At 40.3% G+C, this 22,719-nt stretch overlaps 1 protein-coding gene across 1 annotated transcript in view; it reads right to left on the reverse strand.

Annotated features, from left to right (window-relative positions):
* Nucleotides 1-673: 673 nt before the first annotated feature.
* The window catches only part of COLEC12 (collectin subfamily member 12), a 95,696-nt gene continuing 73,650 nt past the window's right edge, over nt 674-22,719 (reverse strand). Inside the window, 9 exon segments of the mRNA XM_056484714.1 lie at nt 674-3,940; nt 5,123-5,268; nt 6,951-6,996; nt 6,999-7,059; nt 7,801-7,937; nt 8,053-8,541; nt 9,950-10,996; nt 13,462-13,560; nt 19,575-19,697. Of these exon segments, the coding sequence (XP_056340689.1) occupies nt 3,921-3,940; nt 5,123-5,268; nt 6,951-6,996; nt 6,999-7,059; nt 7,801-7,937; nt 8,053-8,541; nt 9,950-10,996; nt 13,462-13,560; nt 19,575-19,697 (2,168 nt within the window). The 3' untranslated portion in view covers nt 674-3,920.

The raw sequence follows: 22,719 nt of genomic DNA on the forward strand, positions 1-22,719 counted from the left end.
TGTGTGAGCTGCTGTGCTCTTGGGCAAGGAGCCTGCACTGGGGAAAAGTGGTTTTGTTTTCTCACATGTGAATTGGCTCAGCCACCTTTCCCCTACTCCTTGCAGATCAGTTTCTTTCCATAGCCAGTGGCTGCCCTTCAACCAGCTCCTTGCCTTGCCAGTGACCAGACACCCGTTTCTGCTACTTGCTAAAAGCAGAGCAGCTACTTGCCAGGGACAGAAAATTAAAAAGGAGGTAAGCCATCTGAGTAAGAGAGGAATAGCAAGACCAGATCAGCCATTATAAACAGACAAGCCATCATGATAGCTAATGTGGGGACTGATGTGACTTAGTTCAGGACATCCATCACCTGGAGGCCCATCTGACATGCTTGGTGTGCTAGGACAGTAAGCAGCAAAGGGCTTCAGCCCTTCTTAAAGGTCTTGTTCAGATCAGACCTTCAAAACCATGTTCCTAGCCCCTACATGCTGCAAAAACAAGGCACTAAACCTGCAATTACAGGATAAGATAGCCCCAGTCATGCTCAGATTCAGGATGGTGTAAGTGAAAAGGAAGGTTTTAATGGAAAAAAGCTTCATCAGTTTGATTTTTAATACCTATGAATGTTCTGGCTCCACATCTCTCTGATCTCCACATCCCTCTTGGTTACACACATATGCACAGTTAACAACATTCATTTTTGTGTCTCCACTTAGTGATTCCTTTATTGGGACATTTGCAAGTATTAATTATAGACAACAAAGGAAATGAGAGTTGAGATTTATAAGCTCTAATCAGCTGAAGGCATTTCCAAATAAATTAATGAAACAAGTCAGAAATGACATTAAGAAAGTCAGAACTTAATGTAAATCACAATGACTTTGTACCTTCTCTGCCTTTCCCTCTTTTTCTTCCAACAGTCACAGTGCTTGCCAGGGTATATGAACTTGCATTTAATTGTATGTAAAACAAGAAGGATGATGGGAATGTGTGCTCAATATGACAAGTTACAATACTCATGCATAAGAAGGAAAGCAAAAACTCAAGCTGGGACAAAATAATTTGCTATCACTTAAAACTATCCATAAAACCTGCATTATTACTCAAACCATAGAGAAAGATTTGATGGGGATGCTTTGCCATTAAGGAGTGGCAGGTCTGACTTTTATGACAATTTCATGGCCCATTCTAGTGTCCTGCTTGCACTCCTGCCAATCTGTCCTTTCTGTGACGTGTTCCTGAGCTGTCTTAACACTCTCTTGGTCCTCTCAGTGATTTCAGTCCTTGTTGCCATTGGACACCTCTGTTTCCTTCCTGCAGGAATACTAGGTCAGAAGGATGCTCTGTCTCAGCACGCCTGGCTGCTCAGGCCATATTTTGAGGATGACTGGACACATCAGGCACGCAACTGCAGCATCCCTCTTCATCCAGTTTTGTCTAACAGCTGCAGTGCTTGATTCAAGTGTGTGAACAGAGGGTGTGAGCCCAGTCACGTCCCATTTCTCAGTGTCCCCAGCTTGTCATTCCTCTGACTGGAGGACACTACATAACTCTTGGATAATCTGATCTCGTGTATGTACCATCACTGCTGTTGCTAAAGGAAGAGAAGGATGAAATCTGGGCAAGGAAGCAATCCAGCTTGGGCTTAAACAGAGGTTTCTCATTCACTTCTTTTGGTGTTAGAAGTATGTCACATCAATAAAAAGTATGAAGAATGTAATTTCATGTGGTAGATGCTCAAAACAGGCTTATTTCACCTAAATAAGCCAACATTCAAAACAAAGGTAGCAGTGCTTCCACTTCAGTGTGGCTCTTCAAGGCTCCATTGACCAGGGTTTGTGAGGTTCCCTGGGTACACAAAATACTAGTTTTGTACCTCATTATCCAAAAATAGCAGTTTAACATTATCTCCACAAACAATGTGTAAATATATATGTGAACACTACAGCATGTCTCTACACACAGCTCCTCGGTACAGCATGACAGTGCATGGCAGAATCAAGTTGTGTTCAAAACCTTATGAAAAAGCCAAAAGAAAAGGCTCACAAAATTCAGACTGTCTGAAGACAAGCCCTGCCTCCATGATGCTAACACAGGGTTTCTGCAGCTGTAATACACAGACCTTTCACTTTTAATTAAGCAGATGCAATTTTTCTGTTGTTTCTGTCTCATATATAATTTGTACCCACAGGACAGATTCCCAAATGTAACATTTTGTGTATTTTGAAAAAAAATTATAATTGAAATTTAAAACACTGGAGGGAATGTGAGATGTAGGGAAACAGCAGTCTTTAATTGGTAGATCTTAGGAACAGTATTTGAAGATCTGAAGTACAAAATCTTGTCTCTTGCCAACAGAGCTAGAGTATTTCATCAAACTTATCTGCATTCAGCCAAGGTAAATGGCAGGTCAGGAGGCAATGGAAAAACAACTCTGCTTCCCAAGAAGCCAAAACAACTTCCTTCATTGTAGAGCATGTGGCCATGAGAAGAGTATAAAAACTGGAAACAAATGCCAAGGTTTCTGCTCGTGAATTAACCTGCTAATTTTTAAAATTCCTGATAAGCAATATTACTGCCTAGACAACGGCTCATGGGACTGTGGAGGAAACTGTCTGGGTAATAATATAATCTCTTTCTGCTCTACAGCATATTTTATTTTCTACTTTGTTTGGGAGAAAAGTACTGGTCCAAGAAAACAGAGAGATCGATTTACAAAGCACTTTGGAGAAGTGCAAGTTTACTAGACTTTTCTAAGTCTGGCATGTTTTTCTCACCAAATCTTGAAATCTGTCTTAAAAATAAACATATTTCAGTGTGTGCAGTTTCTTGGTTTCTCTTTTCATAAAGTCTCTCACCTGGGCTTGACCTGCAGAATGTGTGGCACCTACTCAGGTAGAATTCCTTATGAGAAGGGAGAAGGAATGGAAACATTTCAAAATGATTATTAAATATTGGAGATTTACTTCCATAGAATTCCTTCCAGTGGAAGGAATATAGATTGGCAGGCAGGTCAAGGAAGGAAGGAAGGAAGGAAGGGAGAGAGGGAGGGAGGGAGGGAGGGAGAAGTTTTTATTAAAATGGTCTTTCCATAGTACCCTGATGAAACACTGGCTGTGATCAGAGCTATAATGAGTATCTAGTCCTTAGTCAACTTAATTGTTACACATGCAGACTAGACTGCATACAGTAAGGAAAACACTATCTAAAATCTGCTTTAAAAGTTATTTAACCAGAACAAACCATCTGGGAAAGTAAAAATATTTCTAACTGGAAAAATATTTCTCTATAGCTGAGCTAGGCCTGACAGCAAACCTTAATGAATTATTAGTACCTTTATTGTTTTCTTTGGCCCCTGTGCACTATATTTGTAAAAAAAGTCAGTAAAAAAGAGAACAATTGTAAAAAGCAAATATTTTGTACAAAAATACAAAGTTTTAAAAGCTCTTAAAAGTATATTCCATATTATTGATAAGAGTTGGACTATATATATATATTTATATAAAATCTATATATTTGTGTATCTGTATAATTTTCCTACATTTGGGATTTTAGCAAATGAAGCAACTGTTTACACAGTTGCTTTATATGTTTTTCTATATGAGTGACCAACAATCTTACTCAGATTTACAGAATGTCTTTTCTCAGAAGACACAAGCTGTTTATGGATGTGGTTATTGGTTGGGAAGAAAATCTAAAACAGAATTAGTCCAACAGTATTTCCTGGTGCTGAGGGTTGAAAGGCCTTAAATAATTGCAGGATGCTGGAGAAGAGTTACTGCTGAATTCCTTGATGCTTTTAAATCAGTTTTCAGTGCTTGCTTTTTTCTGTTTTCATATTTTTTTTCAATTTTGGAAGTCAGTGTTGCTCTTTCCCAGGATTTTCTTCTTCTTTACATAAATTTCCTTAGTATGAAGGTATCTGTAAAGTCACAGCCTATTACACTCCAAGAATTTGCCCTACAGTATGAGAGAAAAAAAGAAAAACAAAGAGAAAAACAAAATCCTGTAAAAAGTCTGTGAAGATTAAACAAATTTCCAAAAAGAAAACTTACAGAGATCAAGGTACTTAAAAAATGTGAGCGACTCATATTCTGATCCTGTAAGTCCTGGAGGATAAATATTTGTAAACCTTGAAGTTTTCTTAAAATAACAAATGTATGTAGGAAAACCAGGTTAAATCATATTGTTACTTACACATGGTCTTTCACTCTGGACATCCAAACAGAATTATACACACAAAGCTTGTTCAGCACTTAGTTTTGTCTTAGGGGACTATGGGTGGGATGTAATTTTGGCTCTAGCTGACATTTATGTCTGCCTTTACTGAAATTCAACCGACAAGTTTCCAACTGCAGGAGCCAGGCACCCTTGGCACAGCAATGTTTAAACAGGTTGTATGGAGGAGATAACATTTCAGGCAGAGCCCCACCATGAACAAAAACACCAGCTTTGACCAGGTTCTGTGACGATGGGGCCGGGCTCTAAGCAGCCATGGGAACCACCTGCCCTCTGCTCCTGCAGAAATGCCTGTGTCAACAGAAAGAGATGTTTACCCTGTGGCAAACACCTGGCTGACTGCTGGGCCACACTGGCAGTTTATGAGTCCTTCACTCCAGCTGCAACAGATGAGATGCTTATGGCCTATGGACCCAGCTTCTCAGTCCCATGGGACATCTCTCGGCAGCAATGGGAATTTTAAGAACTCCTTAGCAGTTGCCAAGTGCCTCCTATTGCACAAACTTTTAAAACAAAGTCTTTTTGGTTTTTGAAGTCTGGTTCCTGAGCCACCCTAAGGCCAGCTTACCCCATTCTGTGGCCACTGACCCTATAGAGACAACTTCCAGCATGGGTAGGATCTGGAGCATGTGCCAAATCATGCCCAAAATTTTAGGCATGTGTAAAGCCTACAGGAAATGGTCAAGATGCTGAGGATGCCATGGCTATAGCCAGCTTCGAGGCTGCTTTTCCAAGTGCAATAAATCCAGCACTTGCATCTGGATCTGAGTACAAGTGCTCTACATGTGATGCCCCCTCTTCCTCAACAAGGTACTGCTGTAGAATTTAGCCAAGATCTCACCTCTAGCTGTGGGATATTTACTATGGGCAAGATGAGATAATCAAACCAAGGGCCTTGCTTACCTTTGTCCATGTCTTTTTCACAAATGAAATTGTTAACATCTTCACAGTAGAAGTCATTCCAGAGCCCAGCATAGATCAACCCGGCACAATCTTCCCCTGGCCCGTGCCCGTGACTCCAGTTATCAGGCTGCCCAGTTTTCCAGTTTCTTTCCACAAAAAAGCAAGAGATATGATTGCACAACACAGCACACATGGCAGGTTTTCACCACGAGAAATTAACGAAAACATCATGAGATCTGTTCTGAACGGGAAATACACATTGAAACAAACAATACATGACTCTTGCTGAAAATGGAAAACAGATGTGTTACAGAGAAGGGAATCTATTCAGCCTCAGGCTGCCAAAACTCAGAGACCTAAATTTAGACCAATGAACTTTATTTTAGTTTCTGAGTGTACATGCACACACAGTGGGAGTGCTCCATGCTCCATGTGCATTGCTCCAAGCCTGCAAAACCTGCACACTGCATTCCCACTGGCAGATGGGACTGAGAAGAGCCCACAGGGCTCAGGGGTACTGCCAAGAGGCAGTACTTTGCTCCCTGCAAAGGCACTCAGCCCTCTGACTGCACCAAAGGTGGGCATCTTGGGAGGAACAGCAAAGATCCATGTGTTTTAGAGACACGTGCTCAGATGGGAAGGGAATTCTATTGACTTTTAAGAAATGCACATAGTATATTTACACACATCTTTTGAGGTCATTAGCTTTGATGGCGAAATTGAGCATAGCAAGTAAAAAAATCTTGCAGCAAGTGTTTCCTTATCCTGTTTTTGTTTAACAAGTGAGGAACGCTTCCAAACTCAGGACTTGAAAGCTCCATTTTCCTGAAGAAACAGGTTGTTGAAGGGAGCTTGTGATTGCTGGCTGACACAGTCCATGCTCAGCTAAAAAACATGCCTGCCTGACACACAGCGTCCAACCAGGCACCTGGGAGGACACACAGCTTTCCAGAAATAATGAAATACTCCAAAAATCTGTAACCAACAGCTCTGAGGTTACAACAGAGCACCTAAAACCACAGTATAGTGGAAATCTACTAAAAGCAGTACCTTAAGTAGGATCAGTCACAGTGCTGCCATAAAGAGGAAGAAAGATGGAAATGGGAAAAGAGAAAAAGGGGAAAATATTACTGCTCATTTGAAATTAATCTGACTTTTTCCATGTTTTTCATCTAAATGAAGAGCAATGAGATCACAGCTAATCATTTCGTAACATCTGACTGACTGTGTAGCCTGTTTTTCTGAAGCACAGCATGTTCAGATCTATAAACTCTTTAGTCTACTCCTCAGTATTAAAAATTTGGGTGGTTGCAATCTGTTCCATTTAGGACAAATTAGGTGTAGCCCTAGGATTCCTGGAAAGCTGCCAATTCAGTTCTCAGCTGGCCAAAGTATAGACGCCCTAATTTCATGCATTTTCCTTATGTTGAATGCTTTCCACTTGGATTTGGGCTTTATCTAAAGACTGGTCATTTTTTATCAGAATGAGTACTCTATTTATAGCCAGTTGTAATGCAAATAAGGAAAACTCAAACCAAAACATTAAAACTGTGCTTTCCATCTCAACTTCATTATAAAAGTCAGAAGCAAAAGTTTTGGCAAGAAACACTGCTCTACGTAGTTATGTGATTCTTTCATTCAACATTCAGTTTTCTTCCTGGCAAGGAAAGGAATCCTTGTGCATGAAGAAGGCAGAGAGAAAGAACCCCAGCACCCACACTAACAAATTAAATTATTGGCATCTATAACTATCTGGATTCATTAGATAATTTCTAGATGCTTTTAGAAGCATCAGCAAGAGTAATAGCATTGCTTTTTGTTTACGTACGTGTAAACTGGCAAGGATCCATCCAACCATCTCCATTCGTTTTCCTCTCTGAATCTGTTAGTCCAATCCAGAAGCTGCCTTTCCCAAAAATCTGCCTTTTTATCCATTGCTGTGAAAGAAAGATCTTAGTCCATAACAAGGACAATGGTCTTTGGGGCCAATAAACTACACTGGTTTCATAAGTCTCTTGTTACCAGAACAGGGAGAGCCAGAGAAATTTTTCTAAGCTGAAGATATGTTTCAGGAGTTGGCCTTGGGACCCCTTTCCCAGACTAGAATCCCTTTCAGTGTTTGCAATGAGGCAGAGATAGCTAGGCATGAAAATTAGGTTGACATAAAGTCACAGCTAATATCTTATAGATGCAAATTGAAAAAATCCCAAAGAGTAAGGAATTGTGTCAATCTTGACATCCTCACTGCCATGTTAAATAGTATTAAAAATAGAGTTAGAATAAAGATAGTTTTGGGTCATACTAGTCCTAGGCTGCATGTATTAAATCAGATAATTTAAAATTAAATTATATTCATTGCTGCAAAAAATATTTTGATAGTACACAAGGCATAATGGATTCCATCTTTAAAGGTTCAAAATTCCTACAATTCTCAGCAGGTTTTCTGACTGCTCTGTCTCAACCACCTTCAGGGTCAGCATCGCTTCTGCTTGCACTACCCTGCACAGGGAGAAGCTGCTGATCAGGCAGAGGGTGGACAAAATTCTAATGAGTCAATAAATGTGTTTACTTCCACTACATGAATTCATGGTGCTCTCAGCTTCCCACTATCTTGCTGTTTCTATATGTTAAACAACTTCAAACTCCCTCCTTGAAAAAGAGCAAGAGAAGGCAATTACCTGCTCCTCTTTGTTGTTGATGATAACCAAGCGTGATGCTCTCTCTTCACAGAACAACTTTGCCTCTTCAAAAATTTCTCTTTCAATCGAAAAGTAGTAGCACTTTTCCGTGTAGTTCTTCCAGTGGGGAGAACAACCTGTGATGTGAATTTTTTTGTGTTAAGCCTGTTATTGGTAACTCAACAGAGCAGTAATAGGGCCAGTAATAAATGGAGGAACCCATCTACAGCATGCAGTGTGTCGGTGGCTTACCATTAGCCTCGGGTACGGGCGTGGGCTCACTCTGCAGTGCCATTGGCATCCCTGGACCTGGTGGCCCCGGTGGGCCGGGTGGGCCCTTCGGACCAGGCAGCCCAGGGACTCCAGGCAGTCCAGTCATCCCTCGTGGTCCTGGTAACCCCGGGCTTCCCACTGTTCCCTGCAGGCCTTGGAATCCTGGTGGGCCTTGAGGCCCTGGCGGACCATCCTTGCCTGGTGGCCCTGGTGGCCCTGGGTCTCCATTTGGCCCAGGCAGACCTGTCTTGCCAGGAGAACCTCTCTGACCTTTGGAGCCAGGCGATCCTCTTGAACCTTTCCCTCCTTTTTCTCCTGGTGGCCCGGCTGGCCCGGGTGGGCCCTTCTCACCCACAGGTCCTGGTGGTCCGGGCTCTCCTCTGTCTCCTTTTTGTCCTTTTAGACCAGCGGGGCCAAGAGGACCTTGAGGGCCTCTGTCACCTTTAGGTCCCCTTGGACCAGGAGGGCCTGAAACAATGTAAGCATGCAAAGTGGGGATATGCACAGAAAACAAAACAAAAAGCACATGTGGGGTGGGCTTAACACATCTCAGACCAGCGCCACTGGTATTTAACAACACAGAAACTGGGCTAACAGCTGCTTTCATCAGTGCTCGTAATAGTGCAGCTGCTTTCCAGGCCCTGTATATACTGCTGTTCTTTCCTTGACCTCCACAAGGTACAGGATACAGAAAACACTCTGATACACACAGTCATGTGAACTGGACAGTGACACCGTGCCCCAGGTGACCAGCCGAGGTGCCAGTCCCAGCAAATCTCTGTGCTCTACTCTATAGGAGTTTTTGCACTAGTCCTGTGTGTTGGTGGTTCCCTCACTGTGCCATGCTCCCTTCTCCTTCTACTCTCACCTCTCTGCTCTTAAACCCAGGGCTTTTCCTCCTGATCCTGCTTGTTGGTCTGTCAATAACGAGGTGCCAAACAGAGACAAAATGATGGCTAATGAGCAAAAGGCCAACTGTGGGGAAGAGCAGAAGTTGCAAATTGGCCAGGTCTACCGAGACAGGGAACAATAACCCACGACAGGAAATGGCAATACTATGACAGCAATAAGCCACAAAACAATTTGGGATTCTGTACATGGATGAGCAAATCCCTTGTCAATAGCTTCCCACCCCCAGCACCAATCTACATAACTCAAACTCCTCCAGAGATAGATTTCCAAGCTGGAATAATTTAGGCCTGGTTGAAATGAGAACGGTTAAGGTTACTGACATGTAATCTTGGGCTTTAACACAGCCTTAGTTTATTTGGAGCAATGGATTTATATTTGTGATTAGAGTTCTGTGCTGGTTCACATCTGATTGGAAATATGAGTGCTCTTTTCATTTGGGATAATATTTGGCTGGGAGAAACCCCCTAAACCTGATGCTATTTATTTCTGGAGAAAATAAAGTATCCCAGGATTAAAAACTAAGCAAAGTAGGATGTTTTCTGGCAGACTAACAATTGGCTTAAAGTGAAATAGCAACTTGTTTTTCAGCAAGGGCGGACCTTTCTGGGAATAGTCCAACATATATTTTTTAGCCATTTCCTCCTTACTGAGGATTGGTTTCTTGAGGTTCCACACCTTCACTCGCTTATTTTAGAAACTAAATCAAAAGCAGATCCAGTCAGTCAGTCAGACAGAATAAAATTTTGCTAAGTCAGAAACTCCTTTCATAACATCTCCATTTTATCTATGTAAAAAAGGCATAGAAAAATTAGTATGGAAAATTCAAGCTACTCGTACATTGCCAAAGTTTAGGATTAAATAATGGAAATCCCCAGGACTCTGTACCAGCATGAACTTCCACAGAACTAAAGAAGTCATGCAAGCAGGAATTCAGCACACACACATCATTAGGGAAGCTGCATACCTTGTAGAATAGTGAAGTTCTTGATGAGCTGGCCATGTTTGGAATCCACCAGCTTCATTTCTTCCATGATTACTGACAAATTGGCAACTTCAACATCTAACCTTGATCTCATCAAATCCTGTTGCACCTTAAGAGATGCAGAGTCTATGCGAATATTGGCTAGCGTGCTGTTCATAAAAATCAGCTCGTCCGAGTGTTTACTTAAGGTGTCCGTACAGGTTGTCCTGACCTCATTGAGATTGCTCGTCAGTGTCCGTAGGTGATGAGCAGTGTAGCTGATGTTGCTGATGATATTGACTATATCGGTTTCAAAGACCTGGAACCTTTCTTCTAGATGGCTGAATTTGGCAGCAGTTCTGTTTTCATCTCCTTTATGCTGTTCCTGGAGATCCTTTAGACTTTGTTCGTTGGCTTGGGCAATTGTGGTGATGTTCTCCATCTGCCCACTGAAAGAGCTGAGCTGATTGTTCATGTCTTCAAGTGTATCATTGTTGGCTTTTGCCATTGCTGAGTTGTTGGCAGCCAAAGCCTGCAAATTGTGTACTTTCTCCTTAAGCCAGTCAGTGTCCTTCCGGGCCTGAAGGATAACCTGCTGCAGATTTTGAAAGTCATTCCTGATTCTTAGAATAGCTGAGCTTGTATCTTCCATTGACTTCTGTAAGTCACTGATAAGATTTCTTTGCTGTATTTGAGTCAGGTTTAAGTTGTTCAGGCTCATGATGATCACATTATGAGAATGCTCTTGGCTTTGAAGGTTTGTTTGTATATTACTTGTGTCTTGTTGAAGATTGTTGATATACCCAGTATATGCCTGAAGAGTCTTATTGACACTGATGATCATGAAAGAGTTACTATCTAAGGCACTTTTCATTTGGTTCTGTCTATCATCTAATACATTTCCAGACTCTTGCAGCTTCTCCAGTGTATCTTTGTTTCTGGTAGTTTTCTCTGCAATGTCATGAAGTTGCTGACGAAGAGCCAGAATGTCAGATCTGAAGCTGGACAGTTCAGTGTTAGTATTCAAGGCTTTTTGTCCAGCTTGATCATCTGTTGTACAGGGAAAAAAAAAAAAATAGGAAAGGCTTTAGGGTTTTTTTTAAAACACCATATAAAACAGCACAGTGTATTTTAAGGGCAGTCAGGTTGTCAAACTGTTCAGAAGAACTTTGATACTATCTTTTCCAGAAAAGAGAAACAACTAAGTAAAGTTCTGCCTCTAGACAGAGAAAAAATGCAAAGATAAAGACCTTGTGTCTCGCTGAGGAGAACAAAATGGTTATTCTGCCATCACAAATGGGAAAAACTATGGTTAGAAACAGATGAGTACATGCAGTCCAGTAATGCTCTATTGTGAATGAAAACTGAATGGTAAACAGAATTCAAAGCATTAAACAGGTATCAGCAAGCGTAGGTTTTGAAGTTAAAACTGGATTTTGCTGAAAGCTCAGAAGTTTATCTGTTCGTGTTTTCTTCTTTCTTGTCATTGCAGACAGAATACTTTCATTGTGATTTAGTACATATAGTTCCAATTTTTAAAATCTTGGGTTTAGTTTTAAGTAAGTTCTCATACTTATTTTAAAGCAATCTGGGTTAGAGACAAAAGCTTTGCCAGTAGGTTACTTCAGATATGTCAGGATAAGATATATTTCTGGTTTTCTCTCTAATACATTACTATTGCTTTTAATGACATTTATTTTGCCATTATTGTTTCCTCATGTTCTAAGTTTGAGGAAGGCAAAACCTTTAATATTTGAGGAACACCTCTGCTTGTGCTTACATTGCCCTATGGAATACTTCTAGAAGCTAGTCCAAGTATGATAAAGCATTTGAGATTGCACAGCCCATCATCCAGGACATAGAAACCAAGGAAATAAGCAGTCAACACTTGATTTCAGAGAAGACTCCCTTGCGTGACCTCAATCACTTCACTATCCTGCTCACAGTCCATATATTTTTGTCCTCATCTAAGTGTAGCTATATTTATGAATTAGACAGTCTGAAGTCCATAATTTCAGATGATGCCAAGAGAGAGCAGTATGGTTTTCATAAATTACAGTGAATACAGCTGTGTGTGGTGCTTTTGTCTGGCGTGATTGAATGAGTCATGATGGCAAACGTCAAATGATGGCTTGTGAGACTTCAGCCTGAAGTGTTTATGGAGCCTTTTGCAGACAGACATCTTCCTGAGCACAGCTCATCTCCCTGCCACTTCTCTCACTCCCAGATCCTCTCAGCTCTGACTCTGTGTTTACCTCTTGGCTGTAGCTCAAATTATACTGTGTTCCTCACACAGCTCTGACAACTGCCAGGTCCACATACAGCTAATCCCTGAAGGTCTGTCTTTCATTCACCACATGCTTTTATCCTTTTGGCCCTACAGCACTTCTCTTACTTTTATGTCCCCTACTCAAACTGGTCCAGAACTTTCCTAACTTACTCCATGGCAAGTCTACTTATACAGGAACTGATGATCCTGAGCATCTCACTGAGCATCCTTCCAGCAGAGTGTAAAAATGCATGGGCAGGAAAGAAGCAAAGGTGGTCCAAGTAATGAAAATTTAATCAGCATAATATAATAACCCAAATAGAATCCAAAAGTTTGCATGAGCTTTAAAATGCAACATTTACTTCTGTGTCAGTAAAAGAACATGTCACTGAATTACCCCATGTCTTCAAACTAAATACAATGTGCAAATAGTTTAGAAGCCAGCTCCTTTTTGAGGGAAAAACGTTGTAAAAATTTATAATCAAGCTGCAAGCAAGGAAGTTTTCCTAGAAATACATGTCTCAATATATGGTTTACGTAACTAAAAAAAAAATATTTCAAGAATCACATCCATATATGTGTATATTAATACTTCTACAATAAAAAACTATATGTCTATGTAAAGGGAGAAAAGTAAAAATGTACATTTAGAAAGTTTTTTTTTCACATCTTCCTGAAAATTGAGAACTTTGATAACACTTGGGAGACCCAAACAGATAACAATCTATATTCTTTATTCCCATAGATGATCAAGAAACAATTTATGGAAGTAATTAATTTGCCTCAAACATAAGAATTTTGAATAGCTGATTATTTGTGTACCTCATAAGATGGCCTTCTGTTTTGAATCCTAAATGCTAAAACAGCATCAAGATGACTGGGTGACAAGTGTTCATTTTATGTAGAATCTTTTATGCTGTAGAACAGCTTCTGCTATGTTTTACATCTCTACCTCAGAGAAGATTCTCTCCTGAGGACAATATTTAAGTGTCTGTTTATTTAAGTATAAATGCTTTCAGAGTGACTTCAATGAGAACTATAAATTTTGAAGTATTCTTAAAATGGTCTTCTAAGTAGAGCTGATCTGTACTAGTTTTAAGTACTTTCCCAAGTACTTGAGAAACTGGAATGGAAGTGCTGTATCTTGTCATAGGCAGAGATTTTTCAGACAAATTTCCTGCCTCAATCTGCCAGGAGAACACCCCAGGTCTGTAACACAAAGGGGCTTTGCTTGTGTGTAGATTACCTAATTTCTTCAGATCACTCTCCACTTCTGTGAGCTTTTCTGTGTATCTTCTGTGGGATGTTTCCAGGCCACCTGTCACATTGTCCATTTTTTCTACAACTAGGGAAGAGAGAACAGTATGTTATGGAAAGCAGAAGAGGGAAATGATGAAAAAAGACTAGTAAACAAGCAAACAAACAAAACCCCACATCACTGACACCAAACAGTAAAAAAGAAAACACCTTAAAATTGCCTTGTTTGCCATTGCACTCTGCTGTTGCTCTGTGAAATGTTGGAAGGATGAGCTGGTGTACCCAAAATTCTTCTACTTCTTCAGTCTGCCAGCAGTCCCTAAACACTTTTTTTTTTTTCCCCATGAGCAATCTCTCTCCTGAATGAGGAAATCCCTCTTTGTGGGTTTTCCTCACAAACTCTTTTCTTTTAACAATATTTCCATGCTTCAAGCACAGTACTGTGTGACAAAGGAAAACTGATTGCTAAAGGCTTAGATGTGTGAAAGAAGACTTCCTTTAATTTTCCTATGAGCTATTTCTCCTTTAAAAAAACTTTTCTTTTTCTTGTGCCTCTTCATCATTAAAAGTTGTCACCTGGATAGCAAACTTAGGACTGAGATAGTAACTACTAAACATTTCTGGGGATTTAAACATTGATAATGGTACAGATCACTCAAAACAGTCTTGAAATGATTTTGCCTCATTAAGATTGAAAGGATGGTCATTGAGGAAATGCAGATTTATGACTGATGTGTCCTTTATTTTGTAATGCCTGAGTACTTTTCTTGTCACTGAGACATTCAATAATTTGATGAAATTAATATGGGAATGGAAAAAGCAGAGCAACAAACAAACAGCCTGGGTGGCTTCCAGTGGCAAAAATGCGAAATGCTTGCAAGGTTAGAGGTAGCCTACAGCTTTCACACCAAACTTTGTCTAATAGCCTTTTGTATTCAAGCCACAACCAGGGGTAGAAATTGCTTCTCATCATGAGATTATTTAGTCCTTTTGCTACACTGGGAGCAGAATGGGTCTGTAACAACCCTGGGAGAGGCTACATGAGTTATTGTGCCAGCTCCCACTTTCAAACAGAAGAAATAAAGTGTTTCCCATGTTTTGAAGCTCTGTAAACCTGTGTGGGGTAGGGGTACCTCTGACTCTTTCTGTCTGTGAAATGATCTGCAGCTGGGAAAGAGTCTCATAAAAATTGTTGCTATGTAAAGATTTGGATTTTCACAAGAAGTGAAAATGTAGGATCTTTTGCTGCTCATGAGTGACCACATGAATCTCAGACCTTTAAAGGGTAGTCTATCAGGTGCTCCTTCTTTATTAACTTCTTCATTTGTTTTACTGATTCTGGGTACCACAGTTACATAGGAAGCTTTTGCTGCTTCCCCAAAACCAACATGAGAAAAACAGACCAAGACTATCTGATGCAACAGCACTGAGGAGTTAAAACAGAGAAAAAGTCTCAGGGTCTTCAGAGAGGCCGTACACCCTGTGGTGAATAACCTGCCTGCTCCTTTCCAGGCTGCTAACAAGCCAGCAAAACAGAGACACTGTGTGTGCAGTCAGTCAGAGTGTGGCTTTCTGTATTTGAGATGATGACAGATGGCTTGCTAAACACCAGATCTGGGCTACAATAATGGCTTTGCTTTTTCAGAGGGACAGTTGCTCAATATCTTCTGCTTTAGAAAGCATTTTTTCCCCATTATAGCACTAATTTTTCACTGGTTCTTCTGGCCATTAAACTTGCCAAAATGCTATACACCATTTTTCCTAAATGAAGCCAGAGCTGATTCTTTGTTTGTCCTGCCCTGCTGTCTTCCAGCCTGGAGCCCAGATCAGCAAAGGTCCTTCAGCTACTTCTGACACTCCACTGATGCATGTATACACCTATGCATCACATGCAGTGAGAGTGAGGACATGGCTTTTCCTTCTGGCTCTAGGCAGCTCCTTGTTCAGTCTGTGGTGCTCTCCTTTGTCTACAGATCATCACTGCCAGAGCATAGCTCACTCTGGGCACTTAGAGGGACCTTATGAAATCATCTGTATTTAAAAAGCAGGCCTAATACAAGTGTTTCTGTTGAACCTGTGCCTTGACTAGCAATGTCACATCACCTATGGCTCTTGTTAATTCAGATTTAGTGTAATTTTCAACTGTTCTCCCCAGTTACACATCACACTTGGAGTTGGCAAATGAATATATATTATCAGTAATTAAATGAAAAATGTAATTTCTTCCTTTTGCTGTCCAAATGAATGCCAGTTTGTACTTCAGATTTGAAGTTTGTAAAACTAAACTACCATATAACAAGTATGTTTTCATGGTTGAATAAAATCTAACACTGGAAGCTTGAGTTAAAATATAACCCTGAAGAGTCCAAAGCAAATGAAAACAGTAGTAATCCTATCAATGAGTAGCTGTCTGGCAGTTAAATGAAACTGTACAGAAGTAATTACACAACAGCATATGGTATTTTCATTCTTTAAAGTGAAAAAAACCCCCAAACCACCCAACTCTAGCAGCAGAAACAGAAGAGGTCTCTGCAAATGTGACTGCAGGGTTAGCTCAAGGGCTAAGCTGCCATCCCATAGATAAACCAATGCATGTATTTGCTTTATACTGGGGTGGGATCTTAGCCTCAAATAAATCATAAATAAAACTTGATCCCCTTCCTAAACTCCTTCCCAAAGCAATTGGTAGCTTATTTGCTTTTCTTGTTATTGCCCTGCAAGTGGAAAGGATGATTTTGGGATAGAATGAGTAGTGAGAGGCCAGTGCTGGGTTTTGTTGCTCTTGATGTCAAGAGAGGTCAAATGGACTGATTGTCCTGGTATTGGGAATGTCTTTCCTTCCTTGGTAGCAGCTCCCACCACCATCTCTGGATGGAGCCTTCAGTGGTAGGTGAGCATGTGGAACACTCTCAGAAGTGAAAGTCAGCCTCTAGTGAGTGCCCCAGACTTGAACAGCCACTTCCCACCTTCTCCAGAAAAAGGCAAACAGGCAGATCAAAAGTCCACTCTGCTGCTCCCTGCAATCTGCCTGCTCTTAAAAAGGCAAAGCTGTGTATGTCTTAACTTGCTTTTGGTTAACTTTCACCATAATTCAGAGCCTGGTCTCTCTGCATTGCCATCTCATTTTCTGACAAAATCACAGTAGAAAATGTGGAAGATCCTCTTAAGGAAGCCAAAATTTCAAGTAGTTGACCAGAACAGTGAGGACTGTCTGCATCTAAGCCACTATGACAAAATGTGCCATCTCACCAGGAGTGTTGGCCCAGGGTAATGGCAGGCAAACTATGTTTGGGAGACAGATAAAAGAAGTAGATGAAAGTCATGGTGGGCATTACTCAAGAAACTTAAAAACAAGGACTGACTAGAGAATAAAAACTACCAGAAATTCAAGCTGCAAGCATTCCCTTACTGGGATGAGTCACAAGAAAATCATTCATCTTCAATAGACTAATCTGACACTGGCTGGTGCCAGAAAAATTATAACTTTGTATTTTTAATTTAATTTATTAAAGTCTGTGCAAAAATTAAAGATCGCTTTATTAGTGTTTTAAAAAATAATTTGTCTTCTCAAAGCAGAAGAATACTAAACTTGCCTCGTTATTCCTTTATGTTTGGTTTCCTTGTTATTCATTCATGTTTTGGTTTCAGGTTTCTCCAACATACTACGTAATTTTTACCACTAGTTTGGAGGTTTGTTCTGTGTTGACTTTGCCTCCCATTGAGTTACTTCTTTGCTTGCCATATTTATTCCACTGATTAGTAGTTGTAACGTTTTAAATCACAAAGGATATTTAAATGCGACGTAGGAAATGAAAGTTTTAAAAGTAGTTTTGGGCTTTATAAACATAAGTGTGGGAGGCAAATTTAATGGAAACTTAGCTAAGAGACTGAAAGAATTCCTGATGCCAGCAGAATTCCTTCTTTCAGTGTAATATTGCAGTAAAAAGGACAAGCCAAATTCTGATACAGAGAGGAGAGTTCAAGAACTCTGTACTTGTATTCTGAGTTTTGTTCTTCCTTTAAGGCCTAATCCCTTCTTAACAAACAAAAATGGCAGTGATTAATCTGAATATGTACTGTCAGCTGGGGTGTTATCTAGCTTGTTTTCCCTGCAAATTAGCACGTGGGTACCCTGAGGACAAAGCTCCTAAACTGCAGGTACAAAGGGCAGAGTTAATGCCTGACACATGACCATTTGCTGCTTGGTGTTACAAAAGGAATTCAACAAAACTTTTGTCTTTTTGCCTCTTTTCCTTGGCATTTGAATGTTGTAGTCACCAAGCTGGTGAGCAGGGGAGCAGTGGTCACCAAAATGTCTTAGGGTCTGCAAGCAAGGTATGCATTATCCACCTTCCTACAGTACCTTCCGCATTTATTTGTGGAAGAGAGAATTCTTTTCCTGGATAGCTGTGATTTGGTTTTGCTGTGACAGAAAGACTCATCCCTGATCAGTGACTCCTCATTAAAGAAAGAAGTTCACAAATGTGTGAAGCAAAGCCTTCTTTGTTGAGCCTCAAGAAGAGAGCAAAGCCTGGGGAAAAGCTGGTGCTAGGGGTCCCCACAGAGAAGATCAAAATGAGGAAGACAAACTCCTTCTCCCAAAGTCTTCTGGACAGTTTCCTTACTGCTACTGCTTCCTCCACACATGCAATTATTTGCCAAAGCAAGATAAAGAGCAGTAGTTTCCAAGTTGATACGCTGCAACTGATGCTTAGTGAGGGCTGAGTCGCCCCAGAACTGGCAGCCTTATATAAAACTCTTGAAGGAAATTCTGCTAGTGGCTGGGTTAAGTTTGGGAAGATCCCATTCTCACCTGATGTAAGCAGATCTCTGCAGATTTATATCTGCAAAAGGCCCCCCCTCATCCATGTGACCAAATGATCTTATATTTATAAATCAAGAATAAGTTTTTGAATCCTGGAAGGTTTTTTGTTCCTCCAAATCTGACTTCCAGAGACCAGTTACTTCAGGAGATGTATTCACATAGATACACTGCATTTTTTTTCACATTTGATGTAAATTTGTCACCTTTTGTCTGCTTTATCATGAAACAGGATTACCTAAGTCTCTCTATCTGTTCCTCACATTCTCTCTTTTCCCTGGACAAATCTTTCATCTAAACCAAACAGTTTTAATTTTCTCCCACTCAAAACTGTGCCAAATCCTCTTAAATAATTATTTATCCTTTCTATTTCTACAATTTCCTTTTCTCTCCCTGGCAAAGGACCAGAGGTGATGTCAGCTCTGCTATGAGTGCAGCTGTTGGCAGCACAGGATGCACTGCATGCTAATCACATGAATATTTACCCAGCTCCTTGGAAGGGTTCTGAAGCTACTCTCAGAGCCATACTCAGACAGGTAGTTTGGAGCTAGTTTGGTTTTCTCTGCAACAAGCTGTTATAATTCTCACAATGATGTTGTTCACCTTCCTTTTCATATCAGAAATTCTCATTTTATTTATTTAACTTATTATAGCTGTAACTGCACAATAAGCAGGTATTTACATAAAAAATTCCATAAATGCCTAAGTGGCTACAGTTAATTAGTGATAAGGATTTATGGGAATTTTAAGCCATGTTTCCCAATGTGCCCAACCAATGACTTGCATTAATGAAATTCTCTCCATTACTGGGTTGCTCAACTACGAGAATCATTGGAATGACTGTTAAGGCATCTAAGTGTCTTTGTTCATCACAATTATTGTGGATAGTCAATACACTGGCACCTCCTGGTTTAATTTTTCTCCTTCCAGGTATTTCAAAATAATATTGATATTACATTTTTGTGATAAATATTATATCAGTAAGATATTCCTGGCTGTTGCACGTTACAAAGCTTTGTGCCTTCCAGTACTACTTCTTGCTGGAGGAATGATAATTCTGTTTTAACTTTCCTTCCAAATGTCTAATCTAGTTTCAAAATTTCACAGTTATTTGAAAGTGAAATTCTAAGGTTGCAGTTTGTTGTTATGTACACACAAAAAGCCAACATTGCTCAAGTACTGATATTTAGGCTAAAATGAGAAAAATTGCCTGGCTAGCTAATAAGTGACAATGTGGACAGTCATCTGGAAGTGAAATGTTGGTCTCAATGCATACATACCTTTGTATCCCAGAATGGCTACTGTGATTGTTAACAGGGCACATAAAATATATAATAAGATGATGGAGAACTTCAGTGCCCAGTTATTTTTACACTTGGTACATTGGCTCCCCTCCTGAATACCTGCAACAGAAGATTTAAAGCGATTTAAAACAATGGCAAAGAACACATTGCTGGGTTCTTCTCCCCAATTCCTTTCCTCTGTTTTCTAAAGAGTAAATTATTTATCTAAGCAGATGATGTTTGCATATGGGGTGCCTATTTGCCTATGCTGCCAGGATAAAACATCATGGTGGTTAAAACATCTGCTCAGTGAAACAATCACTTTGGGATTTTAGCATGTGTAAGAGAAGTAGGTTCTGCTTCACTGGAAAACCTGTGCTTTTCCTGAGAGGTGGCTATTTTCTGATTGTGCTAACAAGACTATGGTGAACTTTGGAAATAAAACCTTTATTAGCATGTCCTCTGTCAGGCATCACACTGCAGCAGCTCCTTCTCAGCATTTGGTATCCCTCTGGGGGCAATAGGACACAACAAATGTTCTGGCAGAACAAAGCCACAGAAATAAAGGGCTTTGTGAAAACCTGGTAGGAGTAGTTCTGCTCTGTAACAATCACCACAGACAGTTACCATGCAAACACTATCTTTCCACAAGGAAAGAGACTTTTTTTTCATATTTTTGGGGGATTTTGGAGGACTATTTCCACTGATGCAGCCATCCATTCATCCACAGAAAAAAATGCTGGTGAATTTCTCTTTGTGGACAAGCTTAAGAAAAACAGCCTCAAACTGATGAAAGAAAACAGAGCCTTACTATTCTATATTTAAACTTTTTTGCAGAACACCTTGATGTCTTTGAGTCTATTAGGGAAGCAATTTTGCTCTCTTAGGGAAACAATTTTCCTCTTATGCTCCTTGGGAATAGCTCAAGAGCATTGGAAGCACGGATTATCAATTAGAAGCACAAATGTGTAAAAACCTGAAAACTGGACTGATGTGCTGGAAGAGATAGGCAGGATTTATTCATCTTTCCAACGTGTGTTAAGCAGGCCAGGATTAATGTAACTTTCTGTGTGTGTCAGAAAATGCATTTCTTTGATATTTCACTTTATTTGTGTACTATTAGGGGAGTCCCACAGGAAAGCTTTAAGCTCTAATAAATTCTATGTACCAGATTACTTAACTAATCAAAACTTGCTCTGTAGCTTTTTATGAGGAATTTATATTTCTCCTGAGGCCTAATGCACAGATGATTTTACTTTTCCAAACTCATGACCTTCTGCAGAGTAGCTTTTTATTTTTCATTTTTTTAAGAGAAAAGCACAGGCCACTTCCCCTGGGTTCAAGGAGGATGGGTGACCAACATAATGAGTTAAGTCAACTGCATTTCTTTCTCCAATGACATTGTCCAATGACTTCCTTTAAACCTAAAGTACTTGAAGAAGGAAGGATTACCATATTGGAGCAACTGAGGAAGAGGATTTATGCAAAGTTTATTTCACAAGGCATTTTCTTCAATCCTCTCTGCATACATACTCTTGGCTAAGGCAGAAATGCATCTTTTGCAATCTTTTCCACATTACATCATCACTTTTCTAAACTTTTCAGGTGTGACATCACATTCTGTTGCCATGTAATGAAAGTGATGTCATAGATTTGGGCTCCTTGTGGTTTAGGAATAAGACCAGCTGGGAACATCTGGTTCTTTTTTCAAGAACACTTTGGGAAAATGAGACAAAGGCTTGTAAACATAAGAAATTCCACAGGGTAAAAGCTTCTCTTCTGCCTGTGAGGTGGGAGGGGAAGGAGCTGGCAAAGAAACAGGCAGTTGCATAACCCATTTATTGGAGACTTGGATTTGGAAGGGTGGTAACTGCTGTACCACAAAAGAAAAGATGAAGAGTCCATAATTCAGTTGTCAGGTTTGCTTATGGATCCTGATGCATGGGCTGGACTGCTTTCTTTGGTTTACAGTCTCAGGGAGTTTGCTGGTGAGGAAGCTCTAATTGCTGAAATAGCAGGAAAGGGAAAGTGCAGTTTCCTGAAGCTTTGCAATAGGTATTGAGAGACTGAAATGATTTCACAGTGGGAACTTGGTGGTGTCTGGAGTACCATTTTGCTGGTCTCAGCCAGTACTAATGGGCTCATTGAGCCCCTGTGCCCTAAATGCAAGGTTCCTTCCCTGAAGGGTTTAAAATTGATTCCAATTTGGTTGTCTTTGAAAGTCCCACATATGCAAAGACGAGCTGGGGTCAAAACTCACATCACATTCACTTTCTAAATACACAGATAAACAGAAAGCTTAAGCCTCCTTATTTTAATGTTAATTGAAGCAGGCCTAGATCCTTATCTGGGAAGAGTGATGGAGTGCAGAGGTACAAAACACAGAGAAAGGCAGGAGTAAAAACAAAGCCTTTGGCAGCAATTGCACAAGGAAAATTTCACTTGATAAGTGTGTCACAGTAAGATTACTCATTTTATGACATGACCTGCTTTCTGTCACTGTACTCCGGCTTCCTGGGTAGTGTAACGAGCTGAAACTTCACCAATGTCACTGGATATATTGCAGTTCAGCATCAAGCATCATGTATGTTCCAGTGCTTCACAGGGATCTAGTTTCACTTGTCTAACCCTCTCTACCTCTGGTTCAATAAAACAGCACTTTGGCTTTTTGGAACTTTTAGTTTCAGTGTATTTCAAACTGACATCAGAACAGCACCCCAACAAAAGCCAGACCTTTCCATCCTTTAACAGTCCAGCACAGTTGGTATCAGTAACACAGGCACACCACACTAAAATGATCATACAGGCTGGAGTGATTCCATTAACTAACTGGCCTGGAACTGTGTATTGCATTCCTTGCTGGGGCTTTCTGCCTGTCAGCCTAAAACTGCATCTGATTGCCAATGAACCCCTGCTACCCTCATCTAACATGACCCAGGTCCAGGGCTGGAGTGAAAAGCCAGGGAGCTCTGACAGGCTCCTTTGTTTTCTTTTACCTAGGATGCAGTAAAGTCCTTCAGAGCAATTATATTTGCTCTTTATTACAAACATGTAGTTCTTAACTCTGCTGCTAGTAACACACGATTTTCTAGTTTACTAAACATATAAAAACTACTACAAAAATACCAAAGATATAGGTACC

Source organism: Oenanthe melanoleuca, chromosome 2 (assembly GCF_029582105.1).
Source record: "Oenanthe melanoleuca isolate GR-GAL-2019-014 chromosome 2, OMel1.0, whole genome shotgun sequence".
Taxonomy (NCBI): domain Eukaryota; kingdom Metazoa; phylum Chordata; class Aves; order Passeriformes; family Muscicapidae; genus Oenanthe; species Oenanthe melanoleuca.